The following is a 21,240-nucleotide window of genomic DNA, read 5'->3' as shown; positions in this document are numbered from 1 at the left end:
TTCCTGGCTCGCCGATAAGGCTTTTTTGCAAAAGATCCCTAAGTTGTCCGTGTGCTAGACACGTACCCACAATCTTGCAGACCAAGGTGGAGGGACGAAGAGGCTTAGGCAGGTGGGGGGCTGACCAAAGGGGGCAGGAAGGCGAAGAAAGCAAGGCGGAAAGAGGGGCTTGCGGAAAAGAGGGGGGGTGCAAAACAAAAGAGGCTGCGGCAAAGCCAGGAGAGAAAAGGCGGGAGCTCAATAGGGCGGAGGAGGAGGAAGGCGACGGAGGAGCACGAGCACAAGGGTGGGGGGCAAAAACAGGCAGCCCAGGGGGGATGGTAGCGGCGGAGGAGGAAGCTGGAGGAGGGGAGCGGGGGGACAAAACCAGGCAAGAGACGAGGAGGCAAGCGGAACACAGGGACTCGGAGGGCAGCGTGGTAGTGAGGGAGTTGGGCAATGGCGAAGGCGACGGGTGCGTAGACAGGGAAGCTGCAGCACTCGCTTCGATGTTCTTCTCCAATGGTGCCACTTTGAACGTGCAATGTTTAGAAAACTCCCCAAAAGCCGATGGGGCATCCTCCAAAATCTCCGCAACCCGAAATTGGTCAATTTCTTCCACTTGCCTCTCATTGGGGGGGCTAGGACTAAACCACTGGTGTCCACCATCGTAGGCAATTTCAACCGCTCAACCACAGGGTCTCTAATGATGTCCTCTGAGGCTCGTCCATGATTGAATATGGACACCGGATTCTGGCTTTGAGGGTACAGGACCCTTGGCATTTATTGGAGTTCGGACGTAGCCCCAGGAGTCTATGCTTCTCGCGATCTGACAGGAGGAGTAAAGGCCCCAACCTTCCTAGATTAGACTGGTTTTATGTGGATGAGTGGGCTTGTGGGTGAGGTGGCATGATTGGTATTCTGGCAAGCACTACTTTCTCCAATCATGCACTCGTCATTATCTCCCTGGAGGACCCATGGAGGTAGGACCATAGTTGCAATCATAGCTTCCTTGCCCCACCAAACCCTTGTCTCATCGTGGAGGTTTGAAATCCCTCATCTGGTTCTTGATCACTTGATATTTGTCATGGATTCACAACTCACTGATTTGCTTCTTAGCATGAAGGCATTCATGGATACACATGTGGCTAAATTGGAGGATGTATCTGCCTGTCTCGACAGGATGGAGTCGGCACCTCGAGCACCTAGTATTCTGGATCTGGAATCTACAAGGGCCCGAGCTTCGTAGGCAAGTGTTGGATGATTCAAAGGATGAAGTGGCAAACTTTTCTGGAGGAGGAAGTTTCAAGTTTCACTCCTTTGGATGCAGGTAAGGATGATTTGCTTCTCAGCATGAAGGCATCCATGGATACACACGTGGCTAAACTGGAGGATGTATCTGCTTGTCTTGACAGGATGGAGTCGGCACCTCGAGCACCTAGTATTCCGGATCTGGAATCTACAAGGGCCCGAGCTTCGTAGGCAAGTGTTGGATGATTCAAAGGACGAAGTGGCAAACTTTTCTAGAGGAGGAAGTTTCAAGTTTCACTCCTTTGGATGTAGGTAAGGATGTACTCGATGAGCTTTGCTCCCAATCCGACAATACACCTGCGCGTAGTCGGTAGGAGAGATGTCGTTCACGTTAGTGAAGGTCCCTTCGCAGAGTCCTTCACCGGATTCTCCTTCACTCTTGTAGTGGGAAGACCACCTTAGGCATCACTTCGTGACTTGCTAGGATGACTGTCTCGCAAGGCTGTCCTTGAAGCAATTTATTCTCGTAGATTACTAGCGTGATTACTCTGACCATACAGGAGCAAGCCATTCATCTCCAAATTCTATTTTTTGGTAAGACTCAAGAGAGTTCCAAGTCTGGGACTCAACAACAGGGGCAATAGAAAGGCAAAGACAAGGGTAGCCAGTCAAGGCCAAGGATGACAAGGACAAGGCAAGTGGGGAGCCTTGGTGACTCCCCTCACCCGTGAGCGTTGTGCCAAGATGGCTGTTGGTGGACAATGCTTTTATTTGATTCCACCGATAATATTGGATGGGGTTGTCTGAAGAACATGAGGAAGCAAAATGGTAAGGGCAAGGAGAAGTCCAAGGAGAAGGCCAGTTTTTCTGCCTGCAGCAGTATCGTCGACACCGGCACCATCTACTCCCCCTCCTGCTTCCATGAGTACCATAACTGCTCTTCACTTGGCCTGGTCTGGGAGGATCTTAGTGGTGCTCGACCGGCATGATACGGTGATGTGCTGAGGGATGCTTTATGGACACATGGTGTCCATACTCTGATGGAGGAGCCTTAGTCATTAGAGACTGTATGTTTGAGTAGTTGAAGTTGCTTATGACGGTGGACACTAGTGGTGTAGTCCTAGCCACCCCCATGAGAGGCAAGTGGAAGAAATTGAACCAGTTTCGGGTTGCGGAGACCTTGGGGGATGCCCTATTGGCTTTTGGGGTGTTTTTTGAATGTCGCATGTTCAAAGTGGCACCTTTGGGGAAAAACATCGAAGTGAGCGCTGGAGCTCCCCCCTCTGTGCACCTGTTGTCGCCCTCACCATTGCCCAACTCCCTCTCTCTCGCGCTGCCCTCCGTCTCCTTGCGTTCCCCTGCCTCCTTGCTGCCTGGTTTCATCCCCTGCTTCCCCCCTTTGCCTTATCCCCTTCTTGCTCTAAACTTCAGCCCGCCATCTGCCTTCGTCTGCCTCCAGCCCCCCTGGCTGCATGTTTTTGCCCCCTGCCCTCGTGCTCCTTTGCCACCTTCCTTGTCTGCCCTGTTGAGCTCCCACCTTTTCTCTCCTTCTAGCTCTGCCACTGCCTCTTTTGTTTTGCCCCCATCCCACCACCCCCCCCTCCCCCTCCCCTCTCCCTCCTCCTCCTCCTCCTCCTCCCGCGCGGCTTGAGCTTCTTTGTCGTCCAAGCCCTATCCTTTCCTCAGGTGTTTTGAGCTTTCAGGTTGTTTTTCTCTTCGGTGAGTGTTGGCATCTTCTGGTCTTCACGCCTCTAGGAGGGGGGTAGCTGCCATAGATTAGAAAGTGCATAAGATAGGATGGCGTTGGAAGTTTTCCAAGGGAGGAATACTCATGCAAGTCCTAGGCTATAGCAAGTTCAGCTCACAAACATGTTTGGGTATATGGACCATGCCCTCTACAAAATTTTAGTGATGCAAAAGTGTCGGCTTGAACTCATTGTAACATGCAGCGGAAGTATTCGTATTGAGGATCCTGTCACACAAATGCTCACACCGTCTTCTATATCCGGAGTTTCGCGAGTTTAGCAATCCACTTTAAGACTTCAAACTTTAAGAGATTTGAGAGAGAGATGGAAACTGTACACCGTATGGGGTCCCGAATTACCCACTGAAGGGCCCCCTATCCCGTTACCGGAATAGTATTTGCTTTATTACTTTGAAGAGATTGACGGTGGACCGACGATAAGCCAAATGCAAGATCTCGGAGGACCGAGAGTCGGGCTGAACTGTACACGGCTGTAGAAGCACCAATGATGTCCAATATCAAGCCTATGCACTCTTCCCAATGGAATGAGGGAAGGCTGCAAATCTGAGGTTGAGATAGGGGCTATTTGGGACTGTTCTAGGCTATGTATGAATGCTGTAATGAATATGAATGCTGAGTTTTACCTTCACCAATTGGCTGTAGCAAAACGATGAAGAGATGAATGCTGAAAATTGGTTGAATGCAGAAAACACAAGGTTTACTGATGGCTGAATGCTGTAGACTGCTGTGTTTTGCTGATGGAGGGCTGGATGCACATGCGTTGATGCCCCTATGGCCGTAGGATGAAACGCTTCTCCAAAACGCTGGTTGCTAAAGTGAACCATGGGCTGAAGACTGAAACGCTGAAGCGCTTGCTGATGATTGTTGAGATATGAGATAATTTGAATGAATGAGCAAAGCATGCCTATTTATACTACACTGAGGGCTGGTTGGTTGGCATAAATGCTGGCCGACTGGATATAAAATGCTACACGATTGATAAATCGTGTTTAAATGTTGGAAATTGTGGAAAAAATGCCAGATAAATCCTAGTAAATATTCTAAGGCTACCAGATGCTATTTCAAGGCTTCTGCAATGATCTATATGCAATGGATGAATGATATGCAATATGCAGAGTGCTTTCTAATGCAAACCCTAAGGTTTTTACTGACTCTACATGCATGAATGCGTCTCTTCAAGTGGGTTAAGGGACTTGGACTGACTGACTGACTGACTGTTTAAGGCTGAGGATGACCTACGTAGCTCGTGCTTGACTTATCCTGGACTGAGGATTACAATGGGGTCACGGCGTACGACAAATATCATCCTAAAAGGTGCTAATACTGTACAGTGTTGCTCTGATGATGATGAGCCAGCTTGTCACCATGCACTACAGTGCAGAGTGCATGTGACACTCATGATGCAGGGACTATGTATACCTGGAATGAAAGTTGGTGCAAAGCTTGTGGGCAAGCCACGTACAAAATCAGCCCCAGTTATGCTTGCTAGTGATTGGCCAATTGTGCATGTGCAAGGTTTTGTTGTGTATGTATATTCCTTGGTTATATCTTTGCCAAAATGTGAGATGTTTTTGGGAATGCATTGGGGTGTGTCATGATTTCATGGTTGGCAACAAAACAAGTATCTTGTTGGGGCTATGAAAAAATCACATCTGGGGATATTCGGACAACCGATTAGGCATCACATTGGGTGTAAAATAGGCTATATGGTTGCAGGCTAGAGCTGATTCTAGTGAACTTGGATAGGGAAGGATTATGAGCTCTTGAGATTATCTCTATGTGTGTGCTTGAGGGAAGCTACTAGTAACAGTTGAATTGGCTGGCTTCTGGGGAATTAAGTCAATGATACTGGTGATGTGTCTAATGTGTCATGCCATATATGAACGTGTCACAAGTTGTTTTTTTTTTCTTTTAGGATTTGTTTTTGAAGGATTTCAAGAGTGCAGCTTGAATACATGTAGCACATTTAATAATACATCTCCACTGCAGGTACATTTTCTTTGCAGACAAGGTCGAAATTGAGGATATTACAGAAAAGACTTTCTTCTTCACCATCATTGGACCCAAAAGTGACCTGGTATGAACTCGCTGGTTATATAGAGTTATATATTCGCTACATAAGTAGAGTTGAAGTAGGGAAAGGCCATCAGGAGGCCTTTCCCACAAGGCAAGGGGCAAGCAGCAGCAGCAACAGCTGTGAGCCCTTTTCAAGGGGAAAATGACTGCTGGTCTTTCCGGACTGTCACAGTCGTGGGGAGGCTGACATTGAAAAGTCGATGGTTCATGGCTTGACACTGACAGGCAGGTACAGCAGGCTTTTACACATCAGCGGTTGCAGAATCCAGAAGGTTGATGTTGACCGGCTGATATATACACATCAGGAGTTGCAGAAACCTAAGGGAGATGGTGACAGGAGAAGCTAAGATCTGCAGATGCCAAAAAATAAGAAGCCCTGACTGTACAGCTGAGATTTCTACTCAGGCGACCCCAACGACTGTGACAGTTCAAAGAAACTCTTATACATGTATACAGTAGTGATGGGGCTATTGTTAACTCAGATGTTCTTGACGATCTGATGTGTTAAGCAGTTGATGGAGCAGCTAAACATGAAGGACATAGTGGGTAAACCTTATGGAACACATCTACATTATGCTGTAAGTTTACATGACCAACTGCTGCCTGTGTGAAAAGAAGTACATGTTGTTTATGTAATTCGTTGAAGTTGCTCATCAAACCTCCTGTCATTGTTGGTGATAGAAAATGTAACATGCAGAGATTATGACACACAGGTAGAAGGAACTCCAGTAACAGTTGGTGTTGGAAACTTGCTTTCAAAAACTGGCTATTCATTGATGCTGTCAAGTGACACTGCTGCTCTTGTATGGGAGACACTGCTGAAATATGGGGCAGTGCCCATGGGTGCTAACTGCTGGGAGCATTTGCGCATACAAAAAGGTGTGAACACATGAAATCTTGTGTTTCTGACACATCTCAATTTTGGGAAATTTTGTCTTTTCCATGTTGTGATGTCTCAATTTGGCTTGCTGAGGATGCTGGCTGTGATGATTCCAAAAGGGATATTTGCATGATGGGGTCTTACAATAAAACAGATATCAACTGTGGGAATGCAGCCATTGCTGCACTGGTCTGCAACCTCTCCAAGTGTCATGGTTGTGGGTTGTAGGAAGGTTGATCTCAGCTCTAAAATCAGGTAGCTTTCCACATGAGAATTAGCATACAATCTTGACACCAACTGCATTTATTCCAAGAGCTCTGAAATGGAAGAGCTTCATCACGTCAGGGGGTCACATCAATTTTGCAAGATTCTGATTTTGCTGAGTCGTCAGCAAACTCCACATAACACTGTGTTTGTCAGATTGGTGACACCCACTCGCTAAGAACTATAATGGTCAGGAAAGCAACCAAGTTAGAAATTCCCATCAGAATTTGACTTATTGGTGCCTCAAAGAAGGAATTTCTTCCTGAGGGCTTTTTCCTACTCCTCCACTGCTTCACTTCTGTTATATTTTTTGTCCAAAATTCAAATGCTCCCTGTATATTGGGACTAGCTACTGTTTGCTTTGAAGCCTAGGAGGTATCTTGAATGTTTTCTGAAATGGTATACTGGGATTTTCATACACAGGACGTCCTGCTCCTGGCAAGGAATTAACAGATGAATTCAATGTTTTAGAGGCTGGTCTTTGGGATACCATATCATTGTCAAAAGGTAACTTTCTGAATTTTCAAATGAATGGATCTTCTCCGTGAATATAAATGGGCATTTGAAAATCCCCTTCTCGGTGGAATTTTGAGATAATAAATTTACCCTGTGTGTGTTTTGGACTTATAAAATCACCCAAACTAAATGGTTTTTTTTCGCTTCTTCAAGAAATTCCCTTTACGTATGTAAATGTTGTACTAGCTTCATACAAACCAAACCCCTCTGTTGAACCCTTGTGCAAGAAATTCCCTTTACGTATGTAGATGTTTTATTAACTTCATAAAAACAAAACCCCTCTTGTTGAACCCTTGTGCTTGCATATTCTTGGTGAACCCATTGAGATTCACCTCATCCTTTCTTGGTACTTTCTGTGATCAATTTTCATCTTGACCACATTTTGTATTCATATTATTTATCCTTTCGGGCTTGCTCACATGTGGACTCAAATATGTGATTGGTTTTCAGGATGCTACATTGGACAGGAGACAGTTGCAAGGCTCATAACTTATCAAGGTGTTAAGCAACATCTATGGGGGCTATCCTTAGATGGGCCTGTGGATCCAGGCAGCATCATCTCATTAGATGGTGCCAAGGTATGCACCCTACCTGCAAAATACAGCCGTAGCATGAATTTCCTTTCTTTTTATATTGCAATGAGCAGTTATGAATATGGCAAGTGTGCAAAGATGTGAGAGAAACACTTGCCATCATCACCCTATGGGCATTGCTTGTCTCTAGAATTCTCTCTCAAAATTCCCCTGATAGCCTGTGGATAGAGAGTGAGCTTGTTGCCGCCCGTACGGAGATCAGATCCATCGAGGAGAGGAGGGTGGAGTACAGATACCATGCTAGAGCTTCCTTTTGGACCCAGGCCTGAGATAGAGTCACGGGGACTTCTTTGAGATTGCAGGCCCCCATAAGCAGAGAGATGGTATTCGCAGGGTGCGTGGCCAGGATGGAGCTCTTGTTTCTGACCCCCCCCTCCCGTGTGAGAGCCATTGCCATTGATTTTTTTCGATCCCCCCTCATAGGCGCCCCATCATCCCCACAGGTGGTGGACACATGCCAAAGGGTTTGGCGGCACACAAGAGAGGTGGTCCCCCCCGCTCTCCAAACCTTCTTATTGACTCCCTTCATAGCAGAGGAGCTGGCGGAGGCATTGACACTCTTTCTAGGGGCAAATTCTCGGGGGCGGATGGGCTTCCAGTTTCCTTCTTTCTTTGCCACTGGGATCTCATGGAAGGCGGCCTTTGTCACATGTAACATGCCAGAGAGGCTTTCACAGAGTTTGATTCACTTGATTCCTAAGGAGGGTGGTGACAGATTGGCGATCCGGCAGCAGAGACCCATCACCCTCCTTGGGACTGCTAACAAGATTTTGGCCAAGGCCATCACCTGGAGACTTCAGCCTTTCCTCCTTGACTTGATCCATGACACTCAGACAGGTTTTGTTCAGGATCAGAGCATTCTGGATAGCATCTTCACTTTCTGGGAGACGATAGCTTCGGCCAAGATGCAACAAACATGACCTCATTGTGCTCCTCCTAGACTTTGAGAAAGCTTATGATAGAGTTGACTAGAGCTTTTTGGAGGGCATGATGTACCTGATGGGGTTCCTATGTTAGCAGTCATCTCGTGTCTATATATTTACACCAGGGCCTCTGTTGTGGGTGTGCCCGCCCGATTAGGTGTTTTCTCATTTTTCCCCACACTCCATATTTTTCCCTATTTTTTCTGGTTTGGGAGGCTGTCTTGTGCATGTCGGCTACCTCTGTATGTTGGCCGACTGCTGGACTGATTGCTTTGACTTGGCCGACTGCACCTGAGCAAGTCGTGGACACATGTTGCTCCTGTCGGCTGTTTTTCTACTGGCCGACTGGTTGATAGGGGCCACATATAAAATAGCCCCTTGGCTCCCCACTCATTGTATTCGGTATTTCGGGATTTCCTTGTGTATATAGTAGAGTTACACGCCTCTCTCTCTCTCCCTCTCTATTGCGGTGTTTTTCTGCAGGGCACTTGCTCTTGTGTTTTCAGATCTTGTCTTCATCTCCGTTGCATATTCTAACATCCTAGTGGAGTGGATCCGTGGTGTTTCAGGACTTTACTCAGCCTTTACAGTCAGGTTCTCATTCAAGGAGCCCAAAGTGATAGATTCCTCCTTTCTCATTCAGTCCAGCAAGGTTGTCCACTGGCACCTTACCTTTTCCCATTTGTCGTCAAGGCCATGAGCAGTTTTCTCTCAACTCAGAAGACGGGGCTCTAGCGCTTGCGTCTCCCCATCCGTACTCAAGAGGAGCTGCTGGATTCAGAGTTTGGAGATGACATAGCTCATACCTATCTGGAGATGTGGGGAATCTCTAGAGATTCGTAGAGGTGATCAAGATCTTTTGTTGCGCATCAAGAGCGTAGATCAACTGGCACAAGTCGTGTGGTTTTTGGGTAGGCCCCCGCCCCAACTTGGCGCCTAGTTGAGGCTTTCCAGTGGATCCCGAGGGGCACTCCAGTCCGCTCTCTGGGATGCCAGGTGGGCATTGATATCTCCTTGGAATAGCAGCTCGCCCCTCTTCTTCTAAGCATTCGGAAGAAGATTTTGTACTGGAGTTCTGTGAGGCTCTCCTTAGCCGGCAGAGTGGTGGTGGTGAACCAGGTCCTCCTTGCCAACATGTGGTACATTACTTCTTGTTGGGCCTTCTCCCGAGCATGCATTGGTCAAGTATAGCAATTGATCTGGAACTTCTTGTGGGCCGGCACAGTGATGAGAGGCCTGCCCGGGCAGAGGGGGCCTAGGCATCATTGACCGTGCCCTACTAGGCAAGCTGATTGTTAGAGGACTCCTTCTAGGTGGTGAGTCTTGGAAGGACTTCCTCTTGGCCTGGATTTCAGCCCGTACTCCGAGCCTCGGGGGCCCCTGGCCGCGGAGTACCAGATGGATCTTCACAGAGATACGGGCCTGTGGATTTAGCCCATCTTTCGAGGATAGATTTGTAGCCAGCCTACTCTGAGCTTGGCATCACCTTAGGCCGGTCCTTAGGCAATTAGCTCCAGTAGCCTTGGAGGAGCGTCTTCAGGAGTCCTTGGTGTGGAATTCCGAGATCCATTTACCCAGTGGCCATATGTGGGGGGCCCGACCTCATGTATCATGAGGAGCATTTAGCATAGGACCTGCTAGGTCCCTTGGAGATTGGGTTGCATACAGACTTCTTCCCCCGGAGGCTCAGGAGAGGCGTGGTTGGGATCCAGAGTAGAGACAGACTCAGCCTCGACATTGACTATGCTATTCCCTAGGAGTGGCTGACCCCTATCCCAGACCCGCCCCCCCGTAGTGGCTAGGCGTGTTTACCAGGCATAATATTCTCTTAGCAGTCCATGGTGTGGATGAGGGCTGTGGTTTGCTCACTTTTTCTATTGGTCCCCATGGTAGATTAGAGAGATCAGAGCTCCCTCAAGATGATTTCAGTGGCTGCACCTTACAGAGGGTGAGGGTGATTGGATTTTAGGCACACGAGTGGCACACAAACCCCCCACCGGCCAAGGTGGCCAAGAAAAGACATTGGTGGTTATGGAGTTGGGAGAGCTGGCCCCTCACGCGCCTGCAGTGGGACTGAGGGGATTAGACTTGGTGTGATCCTGCTGGTCGGGAGGAGACTCTAGATACCCCGTTCTTCGCATACACCGTGCGGCTGGGCCGCAGGATTCAGATGCCTTGAGGGCACCCTAGCACTGTTTCCATTTCCGTTTCATGCACGTCTGGGTCACATTAGGCAACAGAATTTCCAGGGCATTAAAAATTGGCGTAATTGATATTGCTTCAAATTAGTGCAACAGCCCTGCATACACTGCCTCTTGGTTCATTATGAGGTACATTGCAATGTATGTTAGGACTTGGCGAAATGAGGATTGGCATAGGGTGTATGCTGTGAATGATGGTTGTGTAAGCTGAATGAGGGATTCTTGATTACACTTGATTGACGTGGCTTTTAGTGTTTCTTAAGCTTCTGTTTAGAACTTATAGGATTGTAGATGCTAAGGCTAACATGCCTCATACACAGTCCGGTGACTAGTCTCATTATTTTATGATCACATCAGAAATTTCAGTGTAGTTAATGCAGTGGATGGCCAGAAGCTTTTCATGTACTCTCATAATCTCAAGATTGCAAGTCCTTCATTAAGTTTGCAACATAATGTATCACCAAATCATGATGATCAATGTCTTGAAAAACTCGAGTACAAAGGCACGCATGCAAATGGAAGGAAGATGTTTGTTCAAGTGAAACACACACGGTGACTTAGTTATTTCAAGTTTGCATGAGAAATTTCAAGTCTGATACTGTTTTAAGCATGGAAGATGTTGCAAGCTTTTATTTAAACATCATTTGTACCAACTTTTAGGTTGGCAAGGTTACGAGCTGCACATCGAAAAGTGGAAATGGTGATTACTTCGGCCTTGGATATGTCAACAGAAAAGTTGGTGGGCTAGGGCTACAAGTGCAAGTGGGTGAAAGATCTGGGGTGGTGGTCAGTGTACCATTTGTGACACAATCTATACCAGAACAAAATTGATAGGGCCTGTACACAAAAAGTTTTCAATCTATAGTTCCCAGTTTATATCATTGTGTGGGTGATTGAGAGAGAGAGAGAGAGAGAGAGAGAGAGAGATTTGGTAACTTTTACGAAAGGCGAAAATGGCCTGTGCGACCAAAAACTCCACTCGATATATACAATCTGTAATACAAGATGCTTAGAGCATCTTCTAAATGTTGCATTTGGGTTCATGCTCAGGTTGCTCTACAACTTCCTCTTGCTGCTTGTGTTGAGCCGCCGCCTCTTGCTCTTTGAGTGGCCTTTTCAGCTCTTTGCCGTATAGCTTCTCTGCTAAATCTCAAGAATGGATAACCTTTTTCAATTTGATATTGGTTTTGCCTTGGATGCATTGATTATGCAAATTTTCATTGTTTTTGATATTATCTAGGTATTCAAAAATGGGGTGCTTATTCTTTCCATCTTTAGCGGTGCATTTGCCCTATCAACTACTTATTTGCTGTACTAATTCTTTCTATTTGCTACTTCCCTTAGTGCTAGGTTGCATTATGGCTGAGTCTGCCCTGCATCTCCGGAGGTTTGACAGAAACTTAGTACGAAGGCCTTTGTGTGAATATATGCTCTTATGTGTGTGTGTGTGTGTGTGTGTGAGAGAGAGAGAGAGAGAGAGAGAGAGAGAGAGAGAGGGAGACGGAGTCGCTTTACGTCGACTTAGAGTGTTATACACCCAATTGACGGAGAGACTTGAACCCAGGTGGGTTCATGTCATCCCAAGGGCAATTCCACTAGCCATTCTACCACACTTGGGTGATAGAAAGGTAGTGAGAATTGTCCTCTTTGTACACACACACCCACGGAGACGGAGTCGCTTTACGTCGACTTAGAGGGTTATACACCCAATCGACGGAGAGACTTGAACCCAGGTTTTTGTGTGTGTGTTGTGTGTGTGTGTGTGAGAGAGAGAGAGAGAGAGAGAGAGAGAGAGAGCATATCTTGATACATAGTTCTACACCCACCATTGGGCACTGATGACGTTAGTGGGGATGCCGTAGTATCTAGTCCATACTATGCATAATGGAGTTGATAGTTATATAGTCTTGTGGGTTGACTACCATGAGTATATAACATGCCCGTTCCTAAAAGGTGAATTTGGGCATGTTCTTAGATTCATCTAGGTATATTATCTAGGTCTTCAAAATCTATGGTTAGTGGGAGGTTGGTTCTTGTAGTGGGTAGCCCTCATGATGGGAGGGTTAGGATTGAGTGGGTTTGGATTAGGGGATGGGATTAGTGTTTGGAAAAGGGTTCTCATGGATGGGCTTAGGGTTTGAAAAAGGGTTCTCATGGATGGGGTTAGGTGTAGGATTCTCTTGCATGGGGTGAGGGTATAGATTAGGATTAGGGTTCTTGGGCATGGGGGTTAGGGTTCTCGAGCATGGGATTAGGATTTGGATTGCACTTCTCGACAATGAGGATTGGATTAGGACTAGGATTTGTTGGATTTTCCTCTTCTTACATGTTTTTGGCAGACATGATGCATTCAACTGTCTAGGAGGGTTGGAGAAGTTTTGGTACACTCTTCTTCTGTGGACTCTTCTATTAGCATTGGTGGCAGAATTTGTTAGCTTTAGAAAAACTAAATAATTCATATCCTATATTGTGATGTTGATCGGCAACCATGCACTTCCACTTCGACATCGAGTAGCAATTCCCTTTGCGTGCACTTGTTGAGGTTATTCATAGTAATCTTACTCGTGGGATCACCAACCTTTTAACTATTAAAATATTTTTTTACGTGCTTTCTCCCACCCAAACACATATAGAACTAGTTGATTATATCATGAAGGGTGTTGCTTCCACCATGCCTTGTGTTCTTGAAGTAGATTGTGTGCTCCAAAGCTCAAGCAACCCATATTGATTATATCATGAAGTGCGTTGCTCTGTTGCATTGCTCCACCATGCCTTGTGTTCTTGAAGTAGATTGTTTGTTCCAAAGCTCAAGTGACCCAAGGGGCATTATAAGCATATTCCATAAATTTTATCCTTGATTCCCTCAATCAGTTCCTAAATTCTCTCTCAATCTTTTGCTAGAGTATCTGCTTATTTCTCTCCATCATTCCATGTGATGTTGACATCATTGCTTACCTCATTTACATAGAGATCTCTCACCTTTTTCTTTGAATTCCCAACAAATCTCTCCTCAAAGAAAAAGGGGGCCTTGATTACAAAGGTCTCTCGAACAAAATTTGTAAGATCAAGTGATGAAAACATTTAGTCCAAGAAGAGATCAAGTTCTCCCAAGCAAGCGTTTGGACTAAAAAGAGCTCCCAAATAGAGAGTAAGTGGTGGGAACATTTTGGCCACAAAAGTCTTTTCCAAAATTTGTTTTGTCAAATGACTAGAGTTGGCCCGAAGGGTAGGCAAGACATACATTGCCTCGATGTTTCAATAGATATGGTTCTAGGGAATCAATAGATATGGTTCTAGGGTTCAATAGAACCAGCGCAACAATAGCCAAAGCCACAATTTGAACTCAAACCACAAGTTTCAAATCCACAACCCTAGCTCAAACCTCATGCTTTGAAGCCACAACCTCACCTTCAATCCAATCGGAGAGATTCATGATGTTCCAAAGGACAAAGGTAAAAAAACATGGAAGCCACGCATCTCCCTTTTCATCACATCTTTTGGAGATAGCCAATAAGCTGGCTGTAACACTGGTATTATAAGTACTCAAAGTCGTGGAGGATCAAGATTGAGGGAGAGGTGCTAAAAAAAACGACCTTCTAGTGTATTTGTACCGATTAGAATTAAGAAAAACCGACTGTTTTCTAGGTTCGATCCTATGACGTGAGGGTTATGGACCCACCATGCTAGCCAAGGCCTTATTTTAAGGAATGATTTTTCATAGATTTTAGTTATAAAATATATTAAGTAGGCCTTCTTAATATAATTTTCATATATGAAGTAGGTTGGAACGATTTTTCTTATATTTTAGTTATAAAATCAGCATATAGTAGAGATTTCAGAAACAAAAACCAGGATAGATTTAAGAGTTGTTGGTCGATGGAGAGGTGCTACACACGCTTGAGCTTAACCAATCGCATGATTTTAATCTCTACAAAGACACCCCTAAGGCAAGGCTCTATTTAATGTTCTTGACCTTTGGAGTAAATCCAAATAGAAGAAATAAGAAAGATGGCCAAGAACATTAAATATGCTCGAGCTCTTAACCAATCATAGGAATTTAATCTCTCTATAAGATATCCCTGAAGGCAAGGCTCTACGTTGATGGATTTTTTGGATGTTTTTAAGGAAACAAATAAAAAAAAACCAAAAATATATAAAAAAAAGGATGGAAATAAGTACAAAAAGCGTTTTGGTATGAAGGAGGACGTACGGCCAATAGAGTTATACGTCTCTAGGGTTGGTGGTTGTCGGTGCCTCACTCATGGATGAACCTTCAGTTCTGCTCCGTTTGCTTAACCATGCAAACTCCTATGTCCCCATGCAACTCCCAATTCTTATTGTCTCTTCATATAGCATCAAGAAGCCATGTTGCTCTCACCTCCCTGACTCTCTCTCAGTCCGCCTTCAACCCTCTGCTCAACCTGCTCGCGAACCATTCAACGTCAGGGAGTGATGTCAATAAAGTGAATGATGGAGGAGGGAACAAAAGACTCATCACCAGCCTCCTCGTAGCACACATTCACACCTACCTACTTGCATGTTCACATTCTCTCACACATTCACATCCACCTACTTGCATGTGCATCTGCATTCACATTTGCCCGTGTCACGCACACACTCATTCGCATGCATCCACTCTTACACATTCGATCCTACACATAATTGTGCTCGTAGTGTGCACAAACGATTTTGCATTTACACGCATACAACCACCGCTTTCTCCATGCATGCGTGCACACATTTGTATGTGCACATGTACATAACGTCTCGGGGGGCGGCCGGGGGGGAGGTGGTCACCTAAAAATATGTAAGTACATCACATGAGTTCAAATGAAGGGGTTTTTAAATTTAAAAATTTAAGATAATTTTATAGAAGTACATTTACAGAAGGTTTTTTTTAATGGATCTTGAAAAAAAACCCGTAAGTCTATAAAGAAAAAAGGATCATTTTATTTATGAAAAATTCACAGGTAAGAGGTTTTTTTTAATACCGCTTGAACATACGTGATACATAGGGTTTCTTAGTAGTGCACCCCTAAGATACACATACACACACATACCCTCCGCACACACTCTCCCAACAAGTTAAATAATGATAATTAATAAATAATAACAATAAACCCTAAGCTACCCTTGTTGAAGTGAAGATCAATGTAGCGACACACACATAAGAGTTGAGAGGAGAGAGAGCTTCATTCTTGGTGCATGTTCCTCTTATGCTTGTGCTCATGAGTGTGAGAGTAGAGAGGAGTGAGTGTCCTTGTATGAGGATAAACATCCTCATGGTGACATCTTAAGAAAGGAGGCAGCTATCTACCACTACCACTAGCACAAGTTTCCCACTATCTACAAGCTTGGATGCAGACAAGTTCCACATGATGTGTTAAGGTAAACATTATCTATTGCATTTGGAGAAGGATAGTGCAGCCTGTAACACCACCTTCGACAAATTTAGAGTTGATATAATCAAGTTATGCCTTCCCCACTCAAAGGTAGATTACATGGATGTCATAATTGTTGGAATCTACCTTTCAAATGGAAAGGCATAACATGAGCATATCAACTCCAAATTTGTTGAGACAATAGATTTAGAATGTACTTTTTAAGAGCTTTCACATCTAGACATAAGATATATAAGGTTCACATCTAGACATATTAAGATTGGATACATTAAATACATTGTGGATTATTGTAGAAGTGGGCAAATCAAGCTTGTAGGCCAAGTGACCAACCTTCTTGAGCACCAAATATGGCCCATAAAATCTATGAGCAAACTTTGAGTTGGTGGAGCCTTTGAGAATGTTATGACAACTCTTTGTTGGAAGCTTAAACAACACATAGTTACCCTCTTGAAACTTCACATGCATCTATGCTCAGCCTCATTAGCCTTCATGACATCTTGAGCCTTCTTCATGTTGTCCTTGAAAAGTTGAAGAAGCTATCTCATCCTTTCCAATTCATCTTTGGCTAAAGGATTAACCACCTTGTCCTCTTAAAAAACTACGGATGGCATATGCACTTGATACCCATAAAGATCCTCAAAAGGGGACATCCCAATGCTCAAATTCTTTCTTGAGTTATGACAAAATTCAGCAAGATGCAACCAATTATTATCCCATGAAGCTTGTATATAATGACAATAGTGCCTTAAGTACACCTCAAGCCACTTGTTGGTACACTCTGTTTGTCCATCCATTTGAGGATGATAGGCTATAGATGGAGTGCTGTTTATGCCCAATGTTCTCATACAAATATCTCCAAAAAGTCCCCATGAACTTGGTGTCTCGGTAACACACTATGTTGAGTGGCAACCCATGCAACTTAAATACATGCTCCATGATTTTTTTTGGCAATTTGAGATGCTTCATATGTGACTTTGGAAGCAATGAAATGGGTTGATTTGATAAGCCAATCAACCCACCACAAATATTTGATCCCATGAAATCCATTGATATGTGAGTCCACTTCCCATCCAGAACAGGTAAAGGATGAAGTAAACCATTGGTTGATGGGGGCTATCCTTGTTTCTTTGAAATGAAGGACACTCCATCTTAAACTTCTTAACATCCCACCCTATGCCTTTCCAAAAGAAACTTTTACTCACTTTGTCATGTGTATTCAACACACCATGACCCGCAAGTGGAGAAGAATGCATGTCACGACGCACTTTTGGTATGTAGGATGAGGTACAAACAAGGAGGAAACAAGATACACTCGATCCTTGTACAAAAAGAGGTGGTTGTGAAGCTTGTAAATGAAGAATATCTTCATGATTGCCTTGCTATAATTTCCTGTAAATGTGGCAACCTCATTAGGAGGTATTCCTCTTGAATTTCCTTAATCCAATCACTATAAACCTTCATAATTGATGCCATAGTGTAAGCCCACATTCTTGACAATGCATCCGCTACTACATTGTCCTTGCTTGGTGTGTATGGTATCTCAAAATTATAACTTTGAAGAGTGGCCAGCCACCTCTTTTGCTTGGGGAGAGAGTTGGTTGGGATAAGAAAAATTTCAGCACCCTATCACTTCTCACCTTGAAGCGGGAACCATACAAGAAATGATGCCACTTCTTGGTAGCATGAAAGATAGCAAACATCTCTTGCTCATAAACATGCAATGCCATCTCCTTTTTGGTAAGCTTTCTACTCTCAAAAGTTATGACTCCATGCTCTTGATACAAAATAGCCCCAAGTCCTCTTTCACTTGCATCCTCTCTCACATAGAAAGTCTTGGAGAAATCGGGACAAATAAGAATGGGGGCCAAAGTAAGCAAATCTTTCAGGTCATTGAAGCTTTTATCGGCAATAGAATCCCAAAAGAAATCTTCCCTCTTGAGAAGATCAGTAAGTGGTGCCGTTATAGATGCATAATGCTGCATGAATCTTCTATATAAAGAAGATAACCCCAAAACCCTCTCAATTGAGTTGAATTGCTTGGTGTTGGCCAATCTTTGACACATGCCACCTTCTTTGGATCAACTCTTATGGCATTCTCTCCCACCAAATGCCCAAGATATTCCACTTCATTGACCACCATGAATGAGCATTTGCTCTCTTTTGCAAATAGCTTGTGCTCCCTCATCACTTGAAACACTTTCTTCACATGAGATAGGTGATCTCCTTTGCTCTTCCTATATATCAATATATCATCAAAGAACATTAGCACAAACTTGACTAGAAAAAGAGCCAATACCCTATTCATCAATGCTTGGAAAGTGGTGCATTTGTAAGACCAAAGGGAATGACCATAAAGTGAAACAACCCCCTTTCAGTCCTAAATGTGCTCTTCTCTTCATTATCCTCCTTCACCTTAATTGATGGTATCCTGATATTAAATCAATCTTGATGAAAAATCTTTCTCCCTTGAGCTCATCTAAGAGATCATTAATGCGTGGAATGGGATACCTATTCTTGATCGTGACTTTGTTCAAATCACGATAATCAATGCACATGTGAAAGGACCAATCCTTCTTCTTCACCAATAGAACAAGAGAAGAAAATGGAGATTGTGAGGGTTGAACAAGACCCATGGAAAGAAAATCTTGCACTTGCTTTGCTACTTCCTCGCTTTCCACCTTAGACAAGAAATAGGGAGGCTTGTTAATGGCCTTTGAATTTGGTTCAAGAATAATGGCATGATCAATCTCTCTCTTAGGAGGCAAAATCTTCGTCACTTGAAAAATATCTTCAAATTCATTAAGAAGGGCTACCATATCTTTGTCCACATGTTGTCCACTGCTTTCTTTCCCTTCTTGAGAAAGATGCAACACATAAATAGTGCCGCTTGAGAGTCTTGAGTTCCCTCTTAAGTTTCTTTGGGGTGATCAAAGAGAGCTTCTTTGAATGATTTACAGCCCCAATAACACTTATTGTCCATGATGAATAAATGTTATAATCCCTTGTTGAAGGTTTATGTGGAAATCCCCAAGTGATGATAACCAATCACACCCCAAAATCACATCAATAGGACCCATCCTTCTTCTTCACCAATATAACGGAAGAAGCAAATGGAGATTGTGAGGGTTGAATAAGACCCATGGAAAGTAAATCTTACACTTGATTTGCCACTTCCTCTCTTTCAACCTTGGACAACCAATAGGGAGGCTTGTTGATGGCCTTTGCATTCAGTTCAAGAACAATGGCATGATCAATCTCTATATTAGGAGGAAAACTCTACCAAGTCACCCTTACAAGTGTATGAAGGAGATAAAATCATCTCAATAGAAGGACATGCCAAGCTAGTCTTCTCATTTTCTCCATTAGCTACTTGTACTTGAAAGGTTATGGGTAGTTCCACTAGAGCAAGCTTGAGAGAGTTAATGCATTTGGAATTGATGAAGCTATGGATACTTATAGAATCCACTAATATATGCACAACTCTCCCATTGATGGATCCAACCAGACATAGGGTGTTTGGGCTCTTGCAACCTGCCATTAACTCTTGGGAAATAGAGAATATACTTGCTGAAATTTCTACGTTTGTGGATGCAACTTCATCCAACACATTTCCTTTGTCTTCTCCACCAAGATCAAAAGCAAATTCCCCATCTTCTTTTATAAAGGAGTGATCCCCTCAAGTGACTCATCATGTGATTCTTCATTTCAATTCTCAAATTCTTCCCCATCATGAAAGTCCTTGGTATCTTCCTCTTCATCCATGAGGATCATAGTGGCTACAACCTTCTTTGACTTGCATTTGTGCCTAGGTGAACACCTTTCTTTACATGTGAAACATAGACCTTTTATCCTCAACTCTTCAATATTAGGGTCATCTACTCTTTGAGTTTTATTGAAGGTTTGGATAGGCTTCTTGTTAAAGTTATCCCCTTCCTTTGCATCATAATAGGATTCACTCTTGGGCTGTCCACCTCCATAACTAGTAGGGAATCTTGGAATGGATGATTGGGTCGAAGGAAGGGAACTTTTGCCAAATTAGGAAGGAGTGATGGTTGTCTTAGAAGAGTAAGAAGGATTGAAGGTTGTCTTAGAAGTGTCCTTTATGGTAACCATAGGTTGGGATCTCCTATACATTAGGGGACATTTGGGCTCCAAATGGAAGGCCAGCTAATGAGGGTGCTTGGATTCTAGATCCAAGCTAATGAGGGTGCTTGGATTCTAGATCCATGTAACATGGATCGTTTTTGTTAGAGTGGTACCTATAATTTTGAGCTCAAAAAAGAGGAATAAAATATATTGGCATAAAACTCAAAAAATAGAAGAATGTCAAGTCTGAATACCACCTACCAAAATGTATGTCAAAAAGAATATCAGGAAAAGAGGCCAGACTGATTGAAAGCTAGTATAATTGAAAACTTTCTCCACAATTTTAACATAGTTCTCTTCGTTTCCCACCTCTCTTATAACACTACTTATTTCTGCCATATCTGTTTCATCTCTTCTTCTTCTTCTTCTCTTAGCCTCTTTTTTATTCCATCTTAATAGTCTAGTAAACTTCATTAAGCTATGTTTGCTAATGATTTCTATTTTGTTTGTTATGTTCATTAATCTTTGTGACCATGATTCCATATGTGAAAACTTATAGGGTTTATTTGTCAACTGGACTACAGGGAAAATGGAGTGCAAGTTTTATTTTTGTTATTTAGATTATTGAGCTCAATGAAATGGTAATAATGTTCTCTTTTTCCTTTGTAGATGATCTCTAGGAGAAAACACATCTATGGCATTGAAAGTGTGGAGCTTTTCAATAGGAAAGATACTGCTAGTGGTGGCGGCTGTGGATCCGTCCAGTGGTGGTTTAGGAAGTCAGGCTGGATCACGATGAGACCCAGCACTCAAGGAGCATTCAAGGTAAAACAAAAAGACATTGGTGATCCTAAACAAGTATTGGAAAGGTAGGATCGTGTAGTTTTGCAAGCGACCAAATGGTGCAATCGAGGTCCTTGTGCAACATGTTTACATGCACACTGATATAATGCTACATCACCACAATGAAAGTATAAGATCTAAGATAAATAGTAAGATTCAATAAATAGTCTTTGTTTTTTGTATTCAATACCTAATTGTTTTGTGCTCTATGGCTAAGCATTAAAATTTTCTTACAGCTTTATATCCATCAAATGTGGAGGAGTGGAAGAATGTAGAGTGCATCAATGGAAGAATCAATGTCTTCCATATAGAGATAGGCACATTGCTATATGATAACCCACCTAACCATTTAACAACACATGGGATCTTCTTTTATAGTTCCATGTTTGTTTTGCCTAATGTAAATGATAATGTTGGTAGAATGGAGTCTATCCCACTACCACCATTGTCTAGCCAAGAAT

The 21,240-nt window shown here is 43.6% G+C and overlaps 1 protein-coding gene across 3 annotated transcripts in view; it reads left to right on the top strand.

Moving 5' to 3' along the window:
* The window catches only part of LOC147621825 (Glycine cleavage T-protein family), a 53,341-nt gene extending 32,517 nt beyond the window's left edge, over positions 1 to 20,824 (top strand). For 2 of the 3 annotated variants that reach the window (XM_086822845.1, XM_086822847.1), the window contains exons 7-12: positions 4,985 to 5,072; positions 5,584 to 5,649; positions 5,785 to 5,950; positions 6,639 to 6,722; positions 7,182 to 7,309; positions 20,606 to 20,824. In XM_086822845.1, coding sequence (XP_086678971.1) covers positions 4,985 to 5,072; positions 5,584 to 5,649; positions 5,785 to 5,950; positions 6,639 to 6,722; positions 7,182 to 7,309; positions 20,606 to 20,809 — 736 coding nt within the window. In that variant the 3' untranslated portion in view covers positions 20,810 to 20,824. Of the gene's footprint in view, positions 1 to 4,984; positions 5,073 to 5,583; positions 5,650 to 5,784; positions 5,951 to 6,638; positions 6,723 to 7,181; positions 7,310 to 11,108; positions 11,348 to 20,605 lie in introns of those variants that run through there. The other variant, XM_086822846.1, reaches the window with a different exon arrangement.
* Positions 20,825 to 21,240: the final 416 nt, after the last annotated feature.

This window comes from Cibotium barometz, chromosome 29 (assembly GCF_041138505.1).
Source record: "Cibotium barometz isolate CiBa-2024 chromosome 29, ASM4113850v1, whole genome shotgun sequence".
NCBI classification, from domain to species: domain Eukaryota; kingdom Viridiplantae; phylum Streptophyta; class Polypodiopsida; order Cyatheales; family Cibotiaceae; genus Cibotium; species Cibotium barometz.
The sequence above is the reverse complement of the archived record's forward strand: the minus strand, read 5'-3'. Positions and strand labels throughout refer to the sequence as shown.